Raw genomic sequence first — 20,846 nt, 5'->3', positions numbered from 1 at the left:
TGTTTATATCCTAACCTGGTTGTTTACACCCTAACCTGGTTGTTTATATCCTAACCTGGTTGTTTATACCTTAACCTGGTTGTTTATACCCTAACCTGGTTGTTTATATCCTAACCTGGTTGTTTATACCTTAACCTGGTTGTTTATATCCTAACCTGGTTGTTTATAACATAACCTGGTTGTTTTTATCCTAACCTGGTTGTTTATATCATAACCTGGTTGTTTATAACATAACCTGGTTATTTTTATCCTAACCTGGTTGTTTTTATCCTAACCTGGTTGTTTATATCTTAACCTGGTTGTTTATATCTTAACCTGGTTGTTTACACCCTAACCTGGTTGTTTTTATCCTAACCTGGTTGTTTATACCTTAACCTGGTTGTTTATACCTTAACCTGGTTGTTTATATCCTAACCTGGTTGTTTATACCTTAACCTGGTTGTTTTTAACCTAACCTGGTTGTTTTTATCCTAACCTGGTTGTTTATAACATAACCTGGTTGTTTATATCTTAACCTGGTTGTTTACACCCTAACCTGGTTGTTTATAACATAACCTGGTTGTTTATAACATAACCTGGTTGTTTATATCCTAACCTGGTTGTTTATATCTTAACCTGGTTGTTTATAACATAACCTGGTTGTTTATACCCTAACCTGGTTGTTTACACCCTAACCTGGTTGTTTATAACATAACCTGGTTGTTTATATCTTAACCTGGTTGTTTACACCCTAACCTGGTTGTTTATAACATAACCTGGTTGTTTATAACATAACCTGGTTGTTTATATCCTAACCTGGTTGTTTATAACATAACCTGGTTGTTTATAACATAACCTGGTTGTTTTTATCCTAACCTGGTTGTTTATACTTCAACCTGGTTGTTTATACCCTAACCTGGTTGTTTAAATCCTAACCTGGTTGTTTATACCTTAACCTGGTTGTTTATATCCTAACCTGGTTGTTTTTATCTTAACCTGGTTGTTTTTATCCTAACCTGGTTGTTTATATCTTAACCTGGTTGTTTATATCCTAACCTGGTGGTTTATAACATAACCTGGTTGTTTACACCCTAACCTGGTTGTTTTTATCCTAACCTGGTTGTTTTTATCCTAACCTGGTTGTTTATATCTTAACCTGGTTGTTTATATCCTAACCTGGTGGTTTATAACATAACCTGGTTGTTTACACCCTAACCTGGTTGTTTATAACATAACCTGGTTGTTTATAACATAACCTGGTTGTTTATATCTTAACCTGGTTGTTTATATCCTAACCTGGTGGTTTATAACATAACCTGGTTGTTTATATCCTAACCTGGTTGTTTATAACATAACCTGGTTGTTTATAACATAACCTGGTTGTTCATATCCTAACCTGGTTGTTTATAACATAACCTGGTTGTTTATATCATAACCTGGTTGTTTACACCCTAACCTGGTTGTTTATAACATAACCTGGTTGTTCATAACATAACCTGGTTGTTTATATCCTAACCTGGTTGTTTATATCTTAACCTGGTTGTTTATAACATAACCTGGTTGTTTATATCCTAACCTGGTTGTTTATATCTTAACCTGGTTGTTTATATCCTAACCTGGTTGTTTATACCTTAACCTGGTTGTTTATACCTTAACCTGGTTGTTTATATCCTAACCTGGTTGTTTACACCTTAACCTGGTTGTTTATATCCTAACCTGGTTGTTTATATCATAACCTGGTTGTTTACACCCTAACCTGGTTGTTTATAACATAACCTGGTTGTTTATATCTTAACCTGGTTGTTTATATCCTAACCTGGTTGTTTATAACATAACCTGGTTGTTTATATCATAACCTGGTTGTTTATATCCTAACCTGGTTGTTTATATCTTAACCTGGTTGTTTATATCCTAACCTGGTTGTTTATACCTTAACCTGGTTGTTTATACCTTAACCTGGTTGTTTATATCCTAACCTGGTTGTTTACACCTTAACCTGGTTGTTTATATCCTAACCTGGTTGTTTATATCATAACCTGGTTGTTTACACCCTAACCTGGTTGTTTATAACATAACCTGGTTGTTTATATCTTAACCTGGTTGTTTATATCCTAACCTGGTTGTTTATAACATAACCTGGTTGTTTATATCATAACCTGGTTGTTTACACCCTAACCTGGTTGTTTATAACATAACCTGGTTGTTTATATCTTAACCTGGTTGTTTATAACATAACCTGGTTGTTTATATCCTAACCTGGTTGTTTATAACATAACCTGGTTGTTTATACCCGAACCTGGTTGTTTATAACATAACCTGGTTGTTTATATCCTAACCTGGTTGTTTACACCCTAACCTGGTTGTTTTTATCCTAACCTGGTTGTTTATACCTTAACCTGGTTGTTTATACCCTAACCTGGTTGTTTATATCCTAACCTGGTTGTTTATACCTTAACCTGGTTGTTTATATCCTAACCTGGTTGTTTATAACATAACCTGGTTGTTTTTATCCTAACCTGGTTGTTTATATCATAACCTGGTTGTTTATAACATAACCTGGTTGTTTTTATCCTAACCTGGTTGTTTTTATCCTAACCTGGTTGTTTATATCTTAACCTGGTTGTTTATATCTTAACCTGGTTGTTTACACCCTAACCTGGTTGTTTTTATCCTAACCTGGTTGTTTATATCCTAACCTGGTTGTTTATAACATAACCTGGTTGTTTTTATCCTAACCTGGTTGTTTTTATCCTAACCTGGTTGTTTATAACATAACCTGGTTGTTTTTATCCTAACCTGGTTGTTTATATCCTAACGTGGTTGTTTATACCTTAACCTGGTTGTTTATATCCTAACCTGGTTGTTTACACCTTAACCTGGTTGTTTATATCCTAACCTGGTTGTTTATATCTTAACCTGGTTGTTTACACCCTAACCTGGTTGTTTATATCTTAACCTGGTTGTTTATATCCTAACCTGGTTGTTTATAACATAACCTGGTTGTTTATATCATAACCTGGTTGTTTACACCCTAACCTGGTTGTTTATAACATAACCTGGTTGTTTATATCTTAACCTGGTTGTTTATAACATAACCTGGTTGTTTATATCCTAACCTGGTTGTTTATATCCTAACCTGGTTGTTTATAACATAACCTGGTTGTTTATACCCGAACCTGGTTGTTTATATCTTAACCTGGTTGTTTATATCTTAACCTGGTTGTTTACACCCTAACCTGGTTGTTTTTATCCTAACCTGGTTGTTTATACCTTAACCTGGTTGTTTATACCCTAACCTGGTTGTTTATATCCTAACCTGGTTGTTTATACCTTAACCTGGTTGTTTATAACATAACCTGGTTGTTTTTATCCTAACCTGGTTGTTTATATCATAACCTGGTTGTTTATAACATAACCTGGTTGTTTTTATCCTAACCTGGTTGTTTTTATCCTAACCTGGTTGTTTATATCTTAACCTGGTTGTTTATATCTTAACCTGGTTGTTTACACCCTAACCTGGTTGTTTTTATCCTAACCTGGTTGTTTATATCCTAACCTGGTTGTTTATAACATAACCTGGTTGTTTTTATCCTAACCTGGTTGTTTATATCATAACCTGGTTGTTTATAACATAACCTGGTTGTTTTTATCCAAACCTGGTTGTTTATATCCTAACCTGGTTGTTTATACCTTAACCTGGTTGTTTATATCCTAACCTGGTTGTTTACACCTTAACCTGGTTGTTTATATCCTAACCTGGTTGTTTATATCATAACCTGGTTGTTTATAACATAACCTGGTTGTTTATAACATAACCTGGTTGTTTATATCTTAACCTGGTTGTTTATATCCTAACCTGGTTGTTTATAACATAACCTGGTTGTTTATATCATAACCTGGTTGTTTACACCCTGACCTGGTTGTTTATATCCTAACCTGGTGGTTTATAACATAACCTGGTTGTTTACACCCTAACCTGGTTGTTTATAACATAACCTGGTTGTTTATAACATAACCTGGTTGTTTATATCTTAACCTGGTTGTTTATATCCTAACCTGGTGGTTTATAACATAACCTGGTTGTTTACACCCTAACCTGGTTGTTTATAACATAACCTGGTTGTTTATATCCTAACCTGGTTGTTTATAACATAACCTGGTTGTTTATATCTTAACCTGGTTGTTCATATCCTAACCTGGTTGTTTATAACATAACCTGGTTGTTTATATCATAACCTGGTTGTTTACACCCTAACCTGGTTGTTTATAACATAACCTGGTTGTTCATAACATAACCTGGTTGTTTATATCCTAACCTGGTTGTTTATATCTTAACCTGGTTGTTTATATCCTAACCTGGTTGTTTATATCTTAACATGGTTGTTTATATCCTAACCTGGTTGTTTATACCTTAACCTGGTTGTTTATACCTTAACCTGGTTGTTTATATCCTAACCTGGTTGTTTACACCTTAACCTGGTTGTTTATATCCTAACCTGGTTGTTTATATCATAACCTGGTTGTTTACACCCTAACCTGGTTGTTTATAACATAACCTGGTTGTTTATAACATAACCTGGTTGTTTATATCTTAACCTGGTTGTTTATATCCTAACCTGGTTGTTTATAACATAACCTGGTTGTTTATATCATAACCTGGTTGTTTACACCCTAACCTGGTTGTTTATAACATAACCTGGTTGTTTATATCTTAACCTGGTTGTTTATAACATAACCTGGTTGTTTATATCCTAACCTGGTTGTTTATATCCTAACCTGGTTGTTTATAACATAACCTGGTTGTTTATACCCTAACCTGGTTGTTTATAACATAACCTGGTTGTTTATATCTTAACCTGGTTGTTTATATCTTAACCTGGTTGTTTATATCCTAACCTGGTTGTTTACACCCTAACCTGGTTGTTTATACCCTAACCTGGTTGTTTATATCCTAACCTGGTTGTTTATACCTTAACCTGGTTGTTTATACCTTAACCTGGTTGTTTATATCCTAACCTGGTTGTTTATATCCTAACCTGGTTGTTTATATCATAACCTGGTTGTTTTTATCCTAACCTGGTTGTTTTTATCCTAACCTGGTTGTTTATATCTTAACCTGGTTGTTTATATCTTAACCTGGTTGTTTACACCCTAACCTGGTTGTTTATACCTTAACCTGGTTGTTTATACCTTAACCTGGTTGTTTATATCCTAACCTGGTTGTTTATACCTTAACCTGGTTGTTTTTAACCTAACCTGGTTGTTTTTATCCTAACCTGGTTGTTTATAACATAACCTGGTTGTTTATATCCTAACCTGGTTGTTTATATCTTAACCTGGTTGTTTATAACATAACCTGGTTGTTTATAACATAACCTGGTTGTTTATACCCTAACCTGGTTGTTTACACCCTAACCTGGTTGTTTTTATCCTAACCTGGTTGTTTATATCCTAACCTGGTTGTTTACATCCTAACCTGGTTGTTTACACCCTAACCTGGTTGTTTATAACATAACCTGGTTGTTTATATCCTAACCTGGTTGTTTATATCTTAACCTGGTTGTTTATATCCTAACCTGGTTGTTTATACCTTAACCTGGTTGTTTATACCCTAACCTGGTTGTTTATATCCTAACCTGGTTGTTTATACCTTAACCTGGTTGTTTTTATCCTAACCTGGTTGTTTATATCATAACCTGGTTGTTTATAACATAACCTGGTTGTTTTTATCCTAACCTGGTTGTTTATATCTTAACCTGGTTGTTTACACCCTAACCTGGTTGTTTTTATCCTAACCTGGTTGTTTATACCTTAACCTGGTTGTTTATACCTTAACCTGGTTGTTTATATCCTAACCTGGTTGTTTTTAACCTAACCTGGTTGTTTTTATCCTAACCTGGTTGTTTATAACATAACCTGGTTGTTCATATCTTAACCTGGTTGTTTACACCCTAACCTGGTTGTTTATAACATAACCTGGTTGTTTATATCCTAACCTGGTTGTTTATAACATAACCTGGTTGTTTATAACATAACCTGGTTGTTTATACCCTAACCTGGTTGTTTATACCCTAACCTGGTTGTTTACACCCTAACCTGGTTGTTTATATCCTAACCTGGTTGTTTATATCCTAACCTGGTTGTTTATATCATAACCTGGTTGTTTACACCCTAACCTGGTTGTTTATAACATAACCTGGTTGTTTATATCCTAACCTGGTTGTTTATATCTTAACCTGGTTGTTTATATCCTAACCTGGTTGTTTATAACATAACCTGGTTGTTTATAACATAACCTGGTTGTTTATATCCTAACCTGGTTGTTTATAACATAACCTGGTTGTTTATAACATAACCTGGTTGTTTATAACATAACCTGGTTGTTTATATCTTAACCTGGTTGTTTTTATCCTAACCTGGTTGTTTATATCTTAACCTGGTTGTTTATAACATAACCTGGTTGTTTATAACATAACCTGGTTGTTTATATCTTAACCTGGTTGTTTTTATCCTAACCTGGTTGTTTATATCTTAACCTGGTTGTTTATAACATAACCTGGTTGTTTATAACATAACCTGGTTGTTTATATCCTAACCTGGTTGTTTATAACATAACCTGGTTGTTTATATCATAACCTGGTTGTTTATAACATAACCTGGTTGTTTATAACATAACCTGGTTGTTTATATCTTAACCTGGTTGTTTTTATCCTAACCTGGTTGTTTATATCTTAAGCTGGTTGTTTATAACATAACCTGGTTGTTTATATCATAACCTGGTTGTTTACACCCTAACCTGGTTGTTTATAACATAACCTGGTTGTTCATAACATAACCTGGTTGTTTATATCCTAACCTGGTTGTTTATATCTTAACCTGGTTGTTTATATCCTAACCTGGTTGTTTATACCTTAACCTGGTTGTTTATATCCTAACCTGGTTGTTTACACCTTAACCTGGTTGTTTATATCCTAACCTGGTTGTTTATATCATAACCTGGTTGTTTACACCCTAACCTGGTTGTTTATAACATAACCTGGTTGTTTATAACATAACCTGGTTGTTTATATCTTAACCTGGTTGTTTATATCCTAACCTGGTTGTTTATAACATAACCTGGTTGTTTATATCATAACCTGGTTGTTTACACCCTAACCTGGTTGTTTATAACATAACCTGGTTGTTTATAACATAACCTGGTTGTTTATATCTTAACCTGGTTGTTTATAACATAACCTGGTTGTTTATATCCTAACCTGGTTGTTTATATCCTAACCTGGATGTTTATAACATAACCTGGTTGTTTATACCCTAACCTGGTTGTTTATAACATAACCTGGTTGTTTATATCTTAACCTGGTTGTTTATATCCTAACCTGGTTGTTTACACCCTAACCTGGTTGTTTATATCCTAACCTGGTTGTTTATACCTTAACCTGGTTGTTTATACCCTAACCTGGTTGTTTATATCCTAACCTGGTTGTTTATACCTTAACCTGGTTGTTTATATCCTAACCTGGTTGTTTATAACATAACCTGGTTGTTTTTATCCTAACCTGGTTGTTTATATCATAACCTGGTTGTTTATAACATAACCTGGTTATTTTTATCCTAACCTGGTTGTTTTTATCCTAACCTGGTTGTTTATATCTTAACCTGGTTGTTTATATCTTAACCTGGTTGTTTACACCCTAACCTGGTTGTTTTTATCCTAACCTGGTTGTTTATACCTTAACCTGGTTGTTTATATCCTAACCTGGTTGTTTATACCTTAACCTGGTTGTTTTTAACCTAACCTGGTTGTTTTTATCCTAACCTGGTTGTTTATAACATAACCTGGTTGTTTATATCTTAACCTGGTTGTTTACACCCTAACCTGGTTGTTTATAACATAACCTGGTTGTTTATAACATAACCTGGTTGTTTATATCCTAACCTGGTTGTTTATATCTTAACCTGGTTGTTTATAACATAACCTGGTTGTTTATACCCTAACCTGGTTGTTTACACCCTAACCTGGTTGTTTTTATCCTAACCTGGTTGTTTATATCCTAACCTGGTTGTTTACATCATAACCTGGTTGTTTACACCCTAACCTGGTTGTTTATAACATAACCTGGTTGTTTATATCCTAACCTGGTTGTTTATATCCTAACCTGGTTGTTTATACCTTAACCTGGTTGTTTATACCCTAACCTGGTTGTTTATATCCTAACCTGGTTGTTTATACCTTAACCTGGTTGTTTATATCCTAACCTGGTTGTTTATAACATAACCTGGTTGTTTTTATCCTAACCTGGTTGTTTATATCATAACCTGGTTGTTTATAACATAACCTGGTTGTTTTTATCCTAACCTGGTTGTTTTTATCCTAACCTGGTTGTTTATATCTTAACCTGGTTGTTTATATCTTAACCTGGTTCTTTACACCCTAACCTGGTTGTTTTTATCCTAACCTGGTTGTTTATACCTTAACCTGGTTGTTTATATCCTAACCTGGTTGTTTATATCCTAACCTGGTTGTTTTTAACCTAACCTGGTTGTTTTTATCCTAACCTGGTTGTTTATATCTTAACCTGGTTGTTTACACCCTAACCTGGTTGTTTATAACATAACCTGGTTGTTTATAACAGAACCTGGTTGTTTATATCCTAACCTGGTTGTTTATATCTTAACCTGGTTGTTTATAACATAACCTGGTTGTTTATACCCTAACCTGGTTGTTTATACCCTAACCTGGTTGTTTACACCCTAACCTGGTTGTTTATATCCTAACCTGGTTGTTTATATCATAACCTGGTTGTTTACATCATAACCTGGTTGTTTACACCCTAACCTGGTTGTTTATAACATAACCTGGTTGTTTATATCCTAACCTGGTTGTTTATATCTTAACCTGGTTGTTTATATCCTAACCTGGTTGTTTATAACATAACCTGGTTGTTTATAACATAACCTGGTTGTTTATAACATAACCTGGTTGTTTATATCTTAACCTGGTTGTTTATATCTTAACCTGGTTGTTTATAACATAACCTGGTTGTTTATAACATAACCTGGTTGTTTTTATCCTAACCTGGTTGTTTATAACATAACCTGGTTGTTTATAACATATCCTGGTTGTTTATATCTTAACCTGGTTGTTTTTATCCTAACCTGGTTGTTTATATCTTAACCTGGTTGTTTATAACATAACCTGGTTGTTTATAACATAACCTGGTTGTTTATATCCTAACCTGGTTGTTTATAACATAACCTGGTTGTTTATATCATAACCTGGTTGTTTATAACATAACCTGGTTGTTTATATCTTAACCTGGTTGTTTATATCTTAACCTGGTTGTTTATAACATAACCTGGTTGTTTATAACATAACCTGGTTGTTTATATCTTAACCTGGTTGTTTATATCTTAACCTGGTTGCCCCTCCCGGCCTATCTAGTGGTTCGGCTCGGCGCCACATCTGTCTCTGTTTCGTCTTGAACTGGTCATCTGCTGGTTTTACCTGAAGTCCCCTCTCCGCCATGTCTTTGGACGCCTCCGTAACTGTGTTGTATAACCGTGTTTCACCCTCATAGAAAACACAGAGCTTTGCCGGTATCTGAAAGCAGATCTTTTTCTGTCTTAGGACCTTCTGTGCTTCAGTATAATCCTTTAGCCTCTTCATCACTTCAGGAGAATAATCATGGTCCACAGTGACTCGTCTCCCTTCTAAAATGATCCCTTTCTTTTCCCACGCAACTTTAATTAAATCCTCTTTGCACTTGTAACGTAGCAGTTTGACCACAACTGACCGTGGGGGTGCATCGGTTGGGGGGCGTGTTGACAGCGCTCTGTGAGCCCTCCCAATGTTGAGTGTGGATGTCGGTGCAACTCCAGATGTTCCCGGAGAAGTTTTTCTACTAAAACAGCCATCGTGTTATCCTCTGCCTCCTCCTTAACAGCGTGCAGTCTTATATTTCCTCTCCTGGATCGCCCTTCCTGGTCTATCAGCTTCTCTTTAGGTTTTTTCTGAAGTTTAATGAGCTCCAATGTGGCTTCCTCCGGGTCTGAACACAGTCTTCTGCCTCGTCTATTCAGCCATTTGTTTTACTGACGTCTTCTCTTATGTCTTTAAGGTTGGCAGCATTTTCCCCTAGCCCTAACCCTAACCCCCTCTCTGATCTATCACAGTACTAATTCTAGGTCGGCCATGTTTGCGGTCTATTGCCGCGGCGTTTCCAAGTGCTCCTCCAGTAGCTCAGATGTAGCCCCTGATGTCAACTTGGCTAGCTCCCATGTTAGCATAGCTTTTCCGATGCCGTCTTTTGCATTCACCCTTGCTTTATATGTCGTCTTTTTTGGTCGTCCTCTTTTCATAATCCCAGGCCCAAATAGTATTCACGTACTGTCCGTCAGTTTTTGAGTTTGGGTCATGTGGGGCGTTGTTGCTGCGTGATGTCGGGGAGCTGTATTTCTATGCTGCTCCCAGGTTCCACCCGGAAGCCCAGGACATCTACTGGTCATTAATGATTTGGGACAGAATGTGTCTGATGCTAATATGCATTTCTATGCTGATGACACAATTATTTACTGTTTTGGCTCAAACCCTGCTAGAGCTGTTGGATCTCTGCAGAAAGCTTTCGATGTGGTCCAGCACACACATGAAGAAGCCCAAACTGAAATTGGGTTTCTTTGTAAAATAATTTTGTTTTTCTTTTGAGGTGAAAAAGCGGCTTCTTACTGGAACTTTTTTAATCCATTTTGGGGATTTGTTGTACATAAATGCTTCAGCTCAATGACTGAGAAAGCTTGCTTCTGAGATTTATGACAAATCGTGGAGCCCTTACCATCACTGGGAACTGTATTCTCCAGTTGGTTGGCTGTCGTTGTCCACCAGGAGGTTGGCACACTGGTACACTTTCATTTATAAGGCCATGCTCGGACTATTGCCCTTTTATATTTGCAACGTAATCACGCAGAGAAATGATGATTCGTATGTCTTGTGATCAAACTGTCCGTGTCTCTCTTGACCATTAGCCTGAACTGGGAAAAAGGCCCGTTGCCTTCTCTGGCCCTTCTACGGGGAACGTGATGCAAAAGGATTGGAAACTAACAGAACTTATTTCATTAAATGACTTTAAATCCAGAGTGAGAGTGTCTGACACAGCCTCCTTAACCTGTAACTGTTTTTTTATTTAGTAAGTAAATGTTAATGTGACATTGCTGTAATTCATACTTTTTGCTGCCTCTTGGCGAGGACTCCATTGAAAAGGAAGTTTTTAATCTCAATGGGACTTGCCTGGTTAAATAAAGGAAATAAATAAATAAAATTGAAAAAAATAGTTTGCAGGAGTTATTTGTCAATGCGAAGATGCGGTGTTGTTTCCAGCGCTGTGGTAAGACTATTAGCTGTTTAGTGGTGAAGGCATGGAAAGCCACACAGATCCTCCAGTTCCACGAGACTCCTGGAGGCGCTTCCCCTACCTGCAGCTACCTGCAGCTACCTGCAGCTACCTGCTGCTACCTGCTGCTACCTGCAGCTACCTGCAGCTACCTGCAGCTACCTGCTGCTACCTGCTGCTACCTGCTGCTACCTGCAGCTACCTGCAGCTACCTGCAGCTACCTGCTGCTACCTGCAGCTACCTGCAGCTACCTGCTGCTACCTGCAGCTACCTGCAGCTACCTGCAGCTACCTGCTGCTACCTGCTGCTACCTGCAGCTACCTGCTGCTACCTGCTGCTACCTGCAGCTACCTGCTGCTACCTGCTGCTACCTGCTGCTACTTGCTGCTACCTGCTGCTACCTGCTGCTACCTGCTGCTACCTGCTGCTACCTGCAGCTACCTGCAGCTACCTGCTGCTACCTGCAGCTACCTGCAGCTACCTGCTGCTACCTGCTGCTACCTGCTGCTACCTGCAGCTACCTGCAGCTACCTGCTGCTACCTGCTGCTACCTGCAGCTACCTGCAGCTACCTGCTGCTACCTGCTGCTACCTGCAGCTACCTGCAGCTACCTGCAGCTACCTGCTGCTACCTGCTGCTACCTGCTGCTACCTGCAGCTACCTGCAGCTACCTGCTGCTACCTGCTGCTACCTGCAGCTACCTGCAGCTACCTGCTGCTACCTGCAGCTACCTGCAGCTACCTGCTGCTACCTGCAGCTACCTGCAGCTACCTGCAGCTACCTGCTGCTACCTGCTGCTACCTGCTGCTACCTGCAGCTACCTGCTGCTACCTGCTGCTACCTGCAGCTACCTGCAGCTACCTGCTGCTACCTGCAGCTACCTGCAGCTACCTGCAGCTACCTGCTGCTACCTGCTGCTACCTGCTGCTACCTGCAGCTACCTGCTGCTACCTGCTGCTACCTGCAGCTACCTGCAGCTACCTGCTGCTACCTGCTGCTACCTGCAGCTACCTGCAGCTACCTGCTGCTACCTGCAGCTACCTGCAGCTACCTGCTGCTACCTGCAGCTACCTGCAGCTACCTGCAGCTACCTGCTGCTACCTGCTGCTACCTGCTGCTACCTGCAGCTACCTGCTGCTACCTGCTGCTACCTGCAGCTACCTGCAGCTACCTGCTGCTACCTGCAGCTACCTGCAGCTACCTGCAGCTACCTGCTGCTACCTGCTGCTACCTGCTGCTACCTGCAGCTACCTGCTGCTACCTGCAGCTACCTGCAGCTACCTGCTGCTACCTGCAGCTACCTGCTGCTACCTGCAGCTACCTGCTGCTACCTGCAGCTACCTGCAGCTACCTGCAGCTACCTGCAGCTACCTGCTGCTACCTGCTGCTACCTGCAGCTACCTGCTGCTACCTGCTGCTACCTGCAGCTACCTGCTGCTACCTGCAGCTACCTGCTGCTACCTGCTGCTACCTGCAGCTACCTGCTGCTACCTGCAGCTACCTGCAGCTACCTGCAGCTACCTGCTGCTGCTGGGTGTTTGGGTAAGGCAGGTAACGGACAGATACCCGTTCAGCTTCGTAGTTCTGCTCCGGTGTTTAAACCCCGTCAGTCAGACCAGGTAAAGACCGACAGGTGAGAGACATACCTGGATGTTGAGGCTGGACACCACCACATCTCCAGTTGGTGTGATGATTGGCAGGTTCTCACAGCGGATCCCTTTCTCAACGCTGATCACATGACCTGCACATGACAGACACCTGAGCAGGCGGAGCTTTCCCAGCGGACGGAGGACCGGCGGACCAAACCCACCTCTGATGCTGAGCGGGCCGCTGACTCTCTGCCCGTGGACCACCGGTCCTCCTCCCTCTGGCGCCTCCGCCTCTCTGTCAGCAGACCGGCGGTAGATTCCCCGACTCACGTCGTCAAACACCTCCAGCATGTCCGACACCCGAGACGTGTAACCAGCCAGCTCCGTCACCTGCAGGCCGACAGGTAAGTCACACCTGGACAGCACCTGCTGCTAACCAGGACTCTGTAGGGACGCTGCCGACTAACCTCCTTGTAGGAGCTCATGATCCTCTCCACGGCATCGGCGGCGGCATTCAGGAGGTTCCGGGCCGTGGTGAAGGCCTGCGTCCTCTCGCTGACAAGCTCCTCCTCCTTCATCAGGAGGGCCGCCTGCTTCACCTCCTCTGTGTCTGCAAACGCCGCAGGTCACGTGACCGGGTCAGGCTGCAACACCCGGGAATCATACGCCCCCGTCTCCACATGTACATAAATACTGGTGTTTACCATATTTGGAATATCCTGTGGCGGTGATGATCGGCACGGCGACCATGATAAGTCCGGAGGCGCTCCATACATACTTCATGAGAAACTGCTCCAGCATGACGTACCCGAGGCGCTTCAGCAGGATCAGGTTGATCTGAGAGCAAAGCGCCGAGTAACTCCGGTGGAGCAGGGACATTTCCACCTGCAAAACAAACGCACCCAGACACGTTACAGTCACCTGGAAAACAAACGCACCCAGACACGTTACAGTCACCTGGAAAACAAACGCACCCAGACACGTTACAGTCACCTGGAAAACAAACGCACCCAGACACGTTACAGTCACCTGGAAAACAAACGCACCCAGACACGTTACAGTCACCTGGAAAACAAACGCACCCAGACACGTTACAGTCACCTGGAAAACAAACGCACCCAGACACGTTACAGTCACCTGGATAACAAACGCACCCAGACACGTTACAGTCACCTGGAAAACAAACGCACCCAGACACGTTACAGTCACCTGGAAAAAAAACGCACCCAGACACGTTACAGTCACCTGGAAAACAAACGCACCCAGAAACGTTACAGTCACCTGGAAAACAAACGCACCCAGACACATCAGAGTCAGCCTGGAAAACAAACGCACCCAGACACGTTAAAATCAGTCTGAAAAGAAACGCACCCAGACACGTGACAGTCAGCCTGGAAAACAAACGCACCCAGACACGTTACAGTCACCTGGAAAACAAACGCACCCAGACACGTTACAGTCACCTGGAAAACAAACGTACCCAGACACGTTACAGTCACCTGGAAAACAAACGCACCCAGACACGTTACAGTCAGTCTGGAAAACAAGCGCACCCAGACACATTACAGTCAGTCTGGAAAACAAACGCACCCAGACACGTTTCAGTCAGTCTGGAAAACAAACGCACCCAGACACGTTACAGTCACCTGGAAAACAAACGCACCCAGACACGTTACAGTAAGTCTGGAAAACAAACGCACCCAGAAACGTTACAGTCACCTGAAAAACAAACGCACCCAGACACATCAGAGTCAGCCTGGAAAACAAACGCACCCAGAAACGTTACAGTCACCTGGAAAACAAACGCACCCAGACACATCAGAGTCAGCCTGGAAAACAAACGCACCCAGACACGTTACAGTCAGTCTGGAAAACAAGCGCACCCAGACACGTTACAGTCACCTGGAAAACAAACGCACCAAGACACATCAGAGTCAGCCTGGAAAACAAACGCACCCAGACACGTTACAGTCAGTCTGGAAAACAAACGCACCCAGACACATCAGAGTCAGCCTGGAAAACAAACGCACCCAGACACATTACAGTCAGTCTGGAAAACAAACGCACCCAGACACCTTAAAGTCAGTCTGGAAAAAAAACGCACCAAGACACATCAGAGTCAGCCTGGAAAACAAACACACCCAGACACGTTACAGTAAGTCTGGAAAACAAACGCACCCAGACACGTTACAGTAAGTCTGGAAAACAAACGCACCCAGACACGTTACAGTCACCTGGAAAACAAACGCACCCAGACACATCAGAGTCAGCCTGGAAAACAAACGCACCCAGACACGTTAAAATCAGTCTGGAAAAGAAACGCACCCAGACACGTTACAGTCACCTGGAAAACAAACGCACCCAGACACGTTACAGTCAGTCTGGAAAACAAACGCACCAAGACACATCAGAGTCAGCCTGGAAAATAAACGCACCCAGACACGTTACAGTCACCTGGAAAACAAACGCACCCAGACACGTTACAGTCAGTCTGGAAAACAAACGCACCCAGACACGTTACAGTCAGTCTGGAAAACAAACGCACCCAGACACGTTACAGTCAGCCTGGAAAAAAAACGCACCCAGACACGTTACAGTCACCTGGAAAAAAAACGCACCCAGACACGTTACAGTCACCTGGAAAACAAACGCACCCAGACACGTTACAGTAAGTCTGGAAAACAAACGCACCCAGAAACGTTACAGTCACCTGGAAAACAAACGCACCCAGACACATCAGAGTCAGCCTGGAAAACAGACGCACCCAGACACGTTAAAATCAGTCTGGAAAAGAAACGCACCCAGACACGTTACAGTCACCTGGAAAACAAACGCACCCAGACACGTTACAGTCAGTCTGGAAAACAAACGCACCAAGACACATCAGAGTCAGCCTGGAAAATAAACGCACCCAGACACGTTACAGTCACCTGGAAAACAAACGCACCCAGACACGTTACAGTCAGTCTGGAAAACAAACGCACCCAGACACGTTACAGTCAGTCTGGAAAACAAACGCACCCAGACACGTTACAGTCAGCCTGGAAAAAAAACGCACCCAGACACGTTACAGTCACCTGGAAAAAAAACGCACCCAGACACGTTACAGTCACCTGGAAAACAAACGCACCCAGACACGTTACAGTCACCTGGAAAACAAACGCACCCAGACACGTTACAGTCACCTGGAAAACAAACGCACCCAGACACGTTACAGTCACCTGGAAAACAAACGCACCCAGACACGTTACAGTCACCTAGAAAACAAACGCACCCAGACACGTTACAGTCAGTCTGGAAAACAAACGTACCCAGACACGTTACAATCAGTCTGGACAACAAACGCACCCAGACACGTTACAGTAAGTCTGGAAAACAAACGCACCCAGACACGTTACAGTCACCTGGAAAACAAACGCACCCAGACACATCAGAGTCAGCCTGGAAAACAAACGCACCCAGACACGTTACAGTCAGTCTGGAAAACAAACGTACCCAGACACGTTACAGTCACCTGGAAAACAAACGCACCCAGACACATTACAGTCAGTCTGGAAAACAAACGCACCCAGACACATTACAGTCAGCCTGGAAAACAAACGCACCCAGACACGTTACAATCAGTCTGGAAAACAAACGCACCCAGACACGTTACAGTCACCTGGAAAAAAAACGCACCCAGACACATTACAGTCAGTCTGGAAAACAAAAGCACCCAGACACGTTACAGTCACCTGGAAAACAAACGCACCCAGACACGTTACAGTCACCTGGAAAACAAACGCACCCAGACACGTTACAGTCACCTGGAAAACAAACGCACCCAGACACGTTACAGTAAGTCTGGAAAACAAACGCACCCAGAAACGTTACAGTCACCTGGAAAACAAACGCACCCAGACACATCAGAGTCAGCCTGGAAAACAAACGCACCCAGACACGTTAAAATCAGTCTGGAAAAGAAACGCACCCAGACACGTTACAGTCACCTGGAAAACAAACGCACCCAGACACGTTACAGTCAGTCTGGAAAACAAGCGCACCCAGACACATTACAGTCAGTCTGGAAAACAAACGCACCCAGACACGTTACAGTAAGTCTGGAAAACAAACGCACCCAGACACGTTACAGTAAGTCTGGAAAACAAACGCACCCAGACACGTTACAGTCACCTGGAAAACAAACGCACCCAGACACGTTACAGTAAGTCTGGAAAACAAACGCACCCAGAAACGTTACAGTCACCTGGAAAACAAACGCACCCAGACACATCAGAGTCAACCTGGAAAACAAACGCACCCAGACACATCAGAGTCAGCCTGGAAAACAAACGCACCCAGACACGTTAAAATCAGTCTGGAAAAGAAACGCACCCAGACACGTTACAGTCACCTGGAAAACAAACGCACCCAGACACATTACAGTCAGTCTGGAAAACAAACGTACCCAGACACGGTACAGTCACCTGGAAAACAAACGCACCCAGACACATCAGAGTCAGCCTGGAAAACAAACGCACCCAGACACGTTAAAATCAGTCTGGAAAACAAACGCACCCAGAAACGTTACAATCAGTCTGGAAAACAAACGCACCCAGACACGTTACAGTCACCTGGAAAACAAACGCACCCAGACACGTTACAGTCACCTGGAAAACAAACGCACCCAGACACGTTACAGTCACCTGGAAAACAAACGCACCCAGACACGTTACAGTCACCTAGAAAACAAACGCACCCAGACACGTTACAGTCAGTCTGGAAAACAAACGCACCCAGACACGTTACAATCAGTCTGGACAACAAACGCACCCAGACACGTTACAGTAAGTCTGGAAAACAAACGCACCCAGACACGTTACAGTCACCTGGAAAACAAACGCACCCAGACACATCAGAGTCAGCCTGGAAAACAAACGCACCCAGACACGTTACAGTCAGTCTGGAAAACAAACGTACCCAGACACGTTACAGTCACCTGGAAAACAAACGCACCCAGACACGTTACAATCAGTCTGGACAACAAACGCACCCAGACACGTTACAGTAAGTCTGGAAAACAAACGCACCCAGACACGTTACAGTCACCTGGAAAACAAACGCACCCAGACACATCAGAGTCAGCCTGGAAAACAAACGCACCCAGACACGTTACAGTCAGTCTGGAAAACAAACGTACCCAGACACGTTACAGTCACCTGGAAAACAAACGCACCCAGACACATTACAGTCAGTCTGGAAAACAAACGCACCCAGACACATTACAGTCAGCCTGGAAAACAAACGCACCCAGACACGTTACAATCAGTCTGGAAAACAAACGCACCCAGACACGTTACAGTCACCTGGAAAAAAAACGCACCCAGACACATTACAGTCAGTCTGGAAAACAAAAGCACCCAGACACGTTACAGTCACCTGGAAAACAAACGCACCCAGACACGTTACAGTCACCTGGAAAACAAACGCACCCAGACACGTTACAGTCACCTGGAAAACAAACGCACCCAGACACGTTACAGTAAGTCTGGAAAACAAACGCACCCAGAAACGTTACAGTCACCTGGAAAACAAACGCACCCAGACACATCAGAGTCAGCCTGGAAAACAAACGCACCCAGACACGTTAAAATCAGTCTGGAAAAGAAACGCACCCAGACACGTTACAGTCACCTGGAAAACAAACGCACCCAGACACGTTACAGTCAGTCTGGAAAACAAGCGCACCCAGACACATTACAGTCAGTCTGGAAAACAAACGCACCCAGACACGTTACAGTAAGTCTGGAAAACAAACGCACCCAGACACGTTACAGTAAGTCTGGAAAACAAACGCACCCAGACACGTTACAGTCACCTGGAAAACAAACGCACCCAGACACGTTACAGTAAGTCTGGAAAACAAACGCACCCAGAAACGTTACAGTCACCTGGAAAACAAACGCACCCAGACACATCAGAGTCAACCTGGAAAACAAACGCACCCAGACACATCAGAGTCAGCCTGGAAAACAAACGCATCCAGACACGTTAAAATCAGTCTGGAAAAGAAACGCACCCAGACACGTTACAGTCACCTGGAAAACAAACGCACCCAGACACATTACAGTCAGTCTGGAAAACAAACGTACCCAGACACGGTACAGTCACCTGGAAAACAAACGCACCCAGACACATCAGAGTCAGCCTGGAAAACAAACGCACCCAGACACGTTAAAATCAGTCTGGAAAACAAACGCACCCAGAAACGTTACAATCAGTCTGGAAAACAAACGCACCCAGACACGTTACAGTCACCTGGAAAACAAACGCACCCAGACACGTTACAGTCACCTGGAAAACAAACGCACCCAGACACGTTACAGTCACCTGGAAAACAAACGCACCCAGACACGTTACAGTCACCTAGAAAACAAACGCACCCAGACACGTTACAGTCAGTCTGGAAAACAAACGCACCCAGACACGTTACAGTCAGCCTGGAAAACAAACGCACCCAGACACGTTACAGTAAGTCTGGAAAACAAACGCACCCAGACACGTTACAGTCACCTGGAAAACAAACGCACCCAGACACATTACAGTCAGTCTGGAAAACAAACGCACCCAGACACATTACAGTCAGCCTGGAAAACAAACGCACCCGGACACGTTACAATCAGTCTGGAAAACAAACGCACCCAGACACGTTACAGTCACCTGGAAAAAAAACGCACCCAGACACATTACAGTCAGTCTGGAAAACAAACGCACCCAGAAACGTTACAGTCACCTGGAAAACAAACGCACCCAGACACGTTACAGTCACCTGGAAAACAAACGCACCCAGACACGTTACAGTCACCTGGAAAACAAACGCACCCAGACACGTTACAGTCACCTGGAAAACAAACGCACCCAGACACGTTACAGTCACCTGGAAAACAAACGCACCCAGACACGTTACAGTCACCTGGAAAACAAACGCACCCAGACACGTTACAGTAAGTCTGGAAAACAAACGCACCCAGAAACGTTACAGTCACCTGGAAAACAAACGCACCCAGACACATCAGAGTCAGCCTGGAAAACAAACGCACCCAGACACGTTAAAATCAGTCTGGAAAAGAAACGCACCCAGACACGTTACAGTCACCTGGAAAACAAACGCACCCAGACACGTTACAGTCAGTCTGGAAAACAAGCGCACCCAGACACATTACAGTCAGTCTGGAAAACAAACGTACCCAGACACGGTACAGTCACCTGGAAAACAAACGCACCCAGACACGTTACAGTAAGTCTGGAAAACAAACGCACCCAGACACGTTACAGTCACCTGGAAAACAAACGCACCCAGACACATCAGAGTCAGCCTGGAAAACAAACGCACCCAGACACGTTAAAATCAGTCTGGAAAACAAACGCACCCAGAAACGTTACAATCAGTCTGGAAAACAAACGCACCCAGACACGTTACAATCAGTCTGGAAAACAAACGCACCCAGACACGTGACAGTCAGCCTGGAAAACAAACGTACCCAGACACGTTACAGTCAGTCTGGAAAACAAACGCACCCAGACACATTACAGTCACCTGGAAAACAAACGCACCCAGACACGTTACAGTCACCTGGAAAACAAACGCACCCAGACACGTTACAGTCACCTGGAAAACAAACGCACCCAGACACGTTACAGTCAGCCTGGAAAACAAACGCACCCAGACACGTTACAATCAGTCTGGAAAACAAACGCACCCAGACACGTTACAGTCACCTGGAAAACAAACGCACCCAGACACATTACAGTCAGTCTGGAAAACAAAAGCACCCAGACACGTTACAGTCAGTCTGGAAAACAAACGCACCCAGACACATTACAGTCACCTGGAAAACAAACGCACCCAGACAC

The 20,846-nt window shown here is 42.8% G+C and overlaps 1 protein-coding gene across 1 annotated transcript in view; it reads right to left on the bottom strand.

Annotated features, from left to right (window-relative positions):
• Positions 1-20,846, bottom strand: part of abcd1 (ATP-binding cassette, sub-family D (ALD), member 1) — a gene marked incomplete at its 3' end in the record, with an annotated part of 300,493 nt that overhangs the window by 170,138 nt on the left and 109,509 nt on the right. Inside the window, exons 8-11 of the mRNA XM_079238616.1 lie at positions 13,658-13,838; positions 13,421-13,563; positions 13,175-13,343; positions 13,011-13,105 (exon numbers count right to left, since the gene is read on the bottom strand). Coding sequence (XP_079094742.1) covers positions 13,011-13,105; positions 13,175-13,343; positions 13,421-13,563; positions 13,658-13,838 — 588 coding nt within the window. The remainder of the gene's footprint in view (positions 1-13,010; positions 13,106-13,174; positions 13,344-13,420; positions 13,564-13,657; positions 13,839-20,846) is intronic.

Source organism: Telmatherina bonti (assembly GCF_933228915.1).
Source record: "Telmatherina bonti genome assembly, chromosome: 4".
In the NCBI taxonomy this organism is placed as follows: Eukaryota; Metazoa; Chordata; class Actinopteri; order Atheriniformes; family Telmatherinidae; genus Telmatherina; species Telmatherina bonti.
Note: the sequence above shows the minus strand (reverse complement) of the source record. Positions and strands in the feature narration are given on the sequence as shown.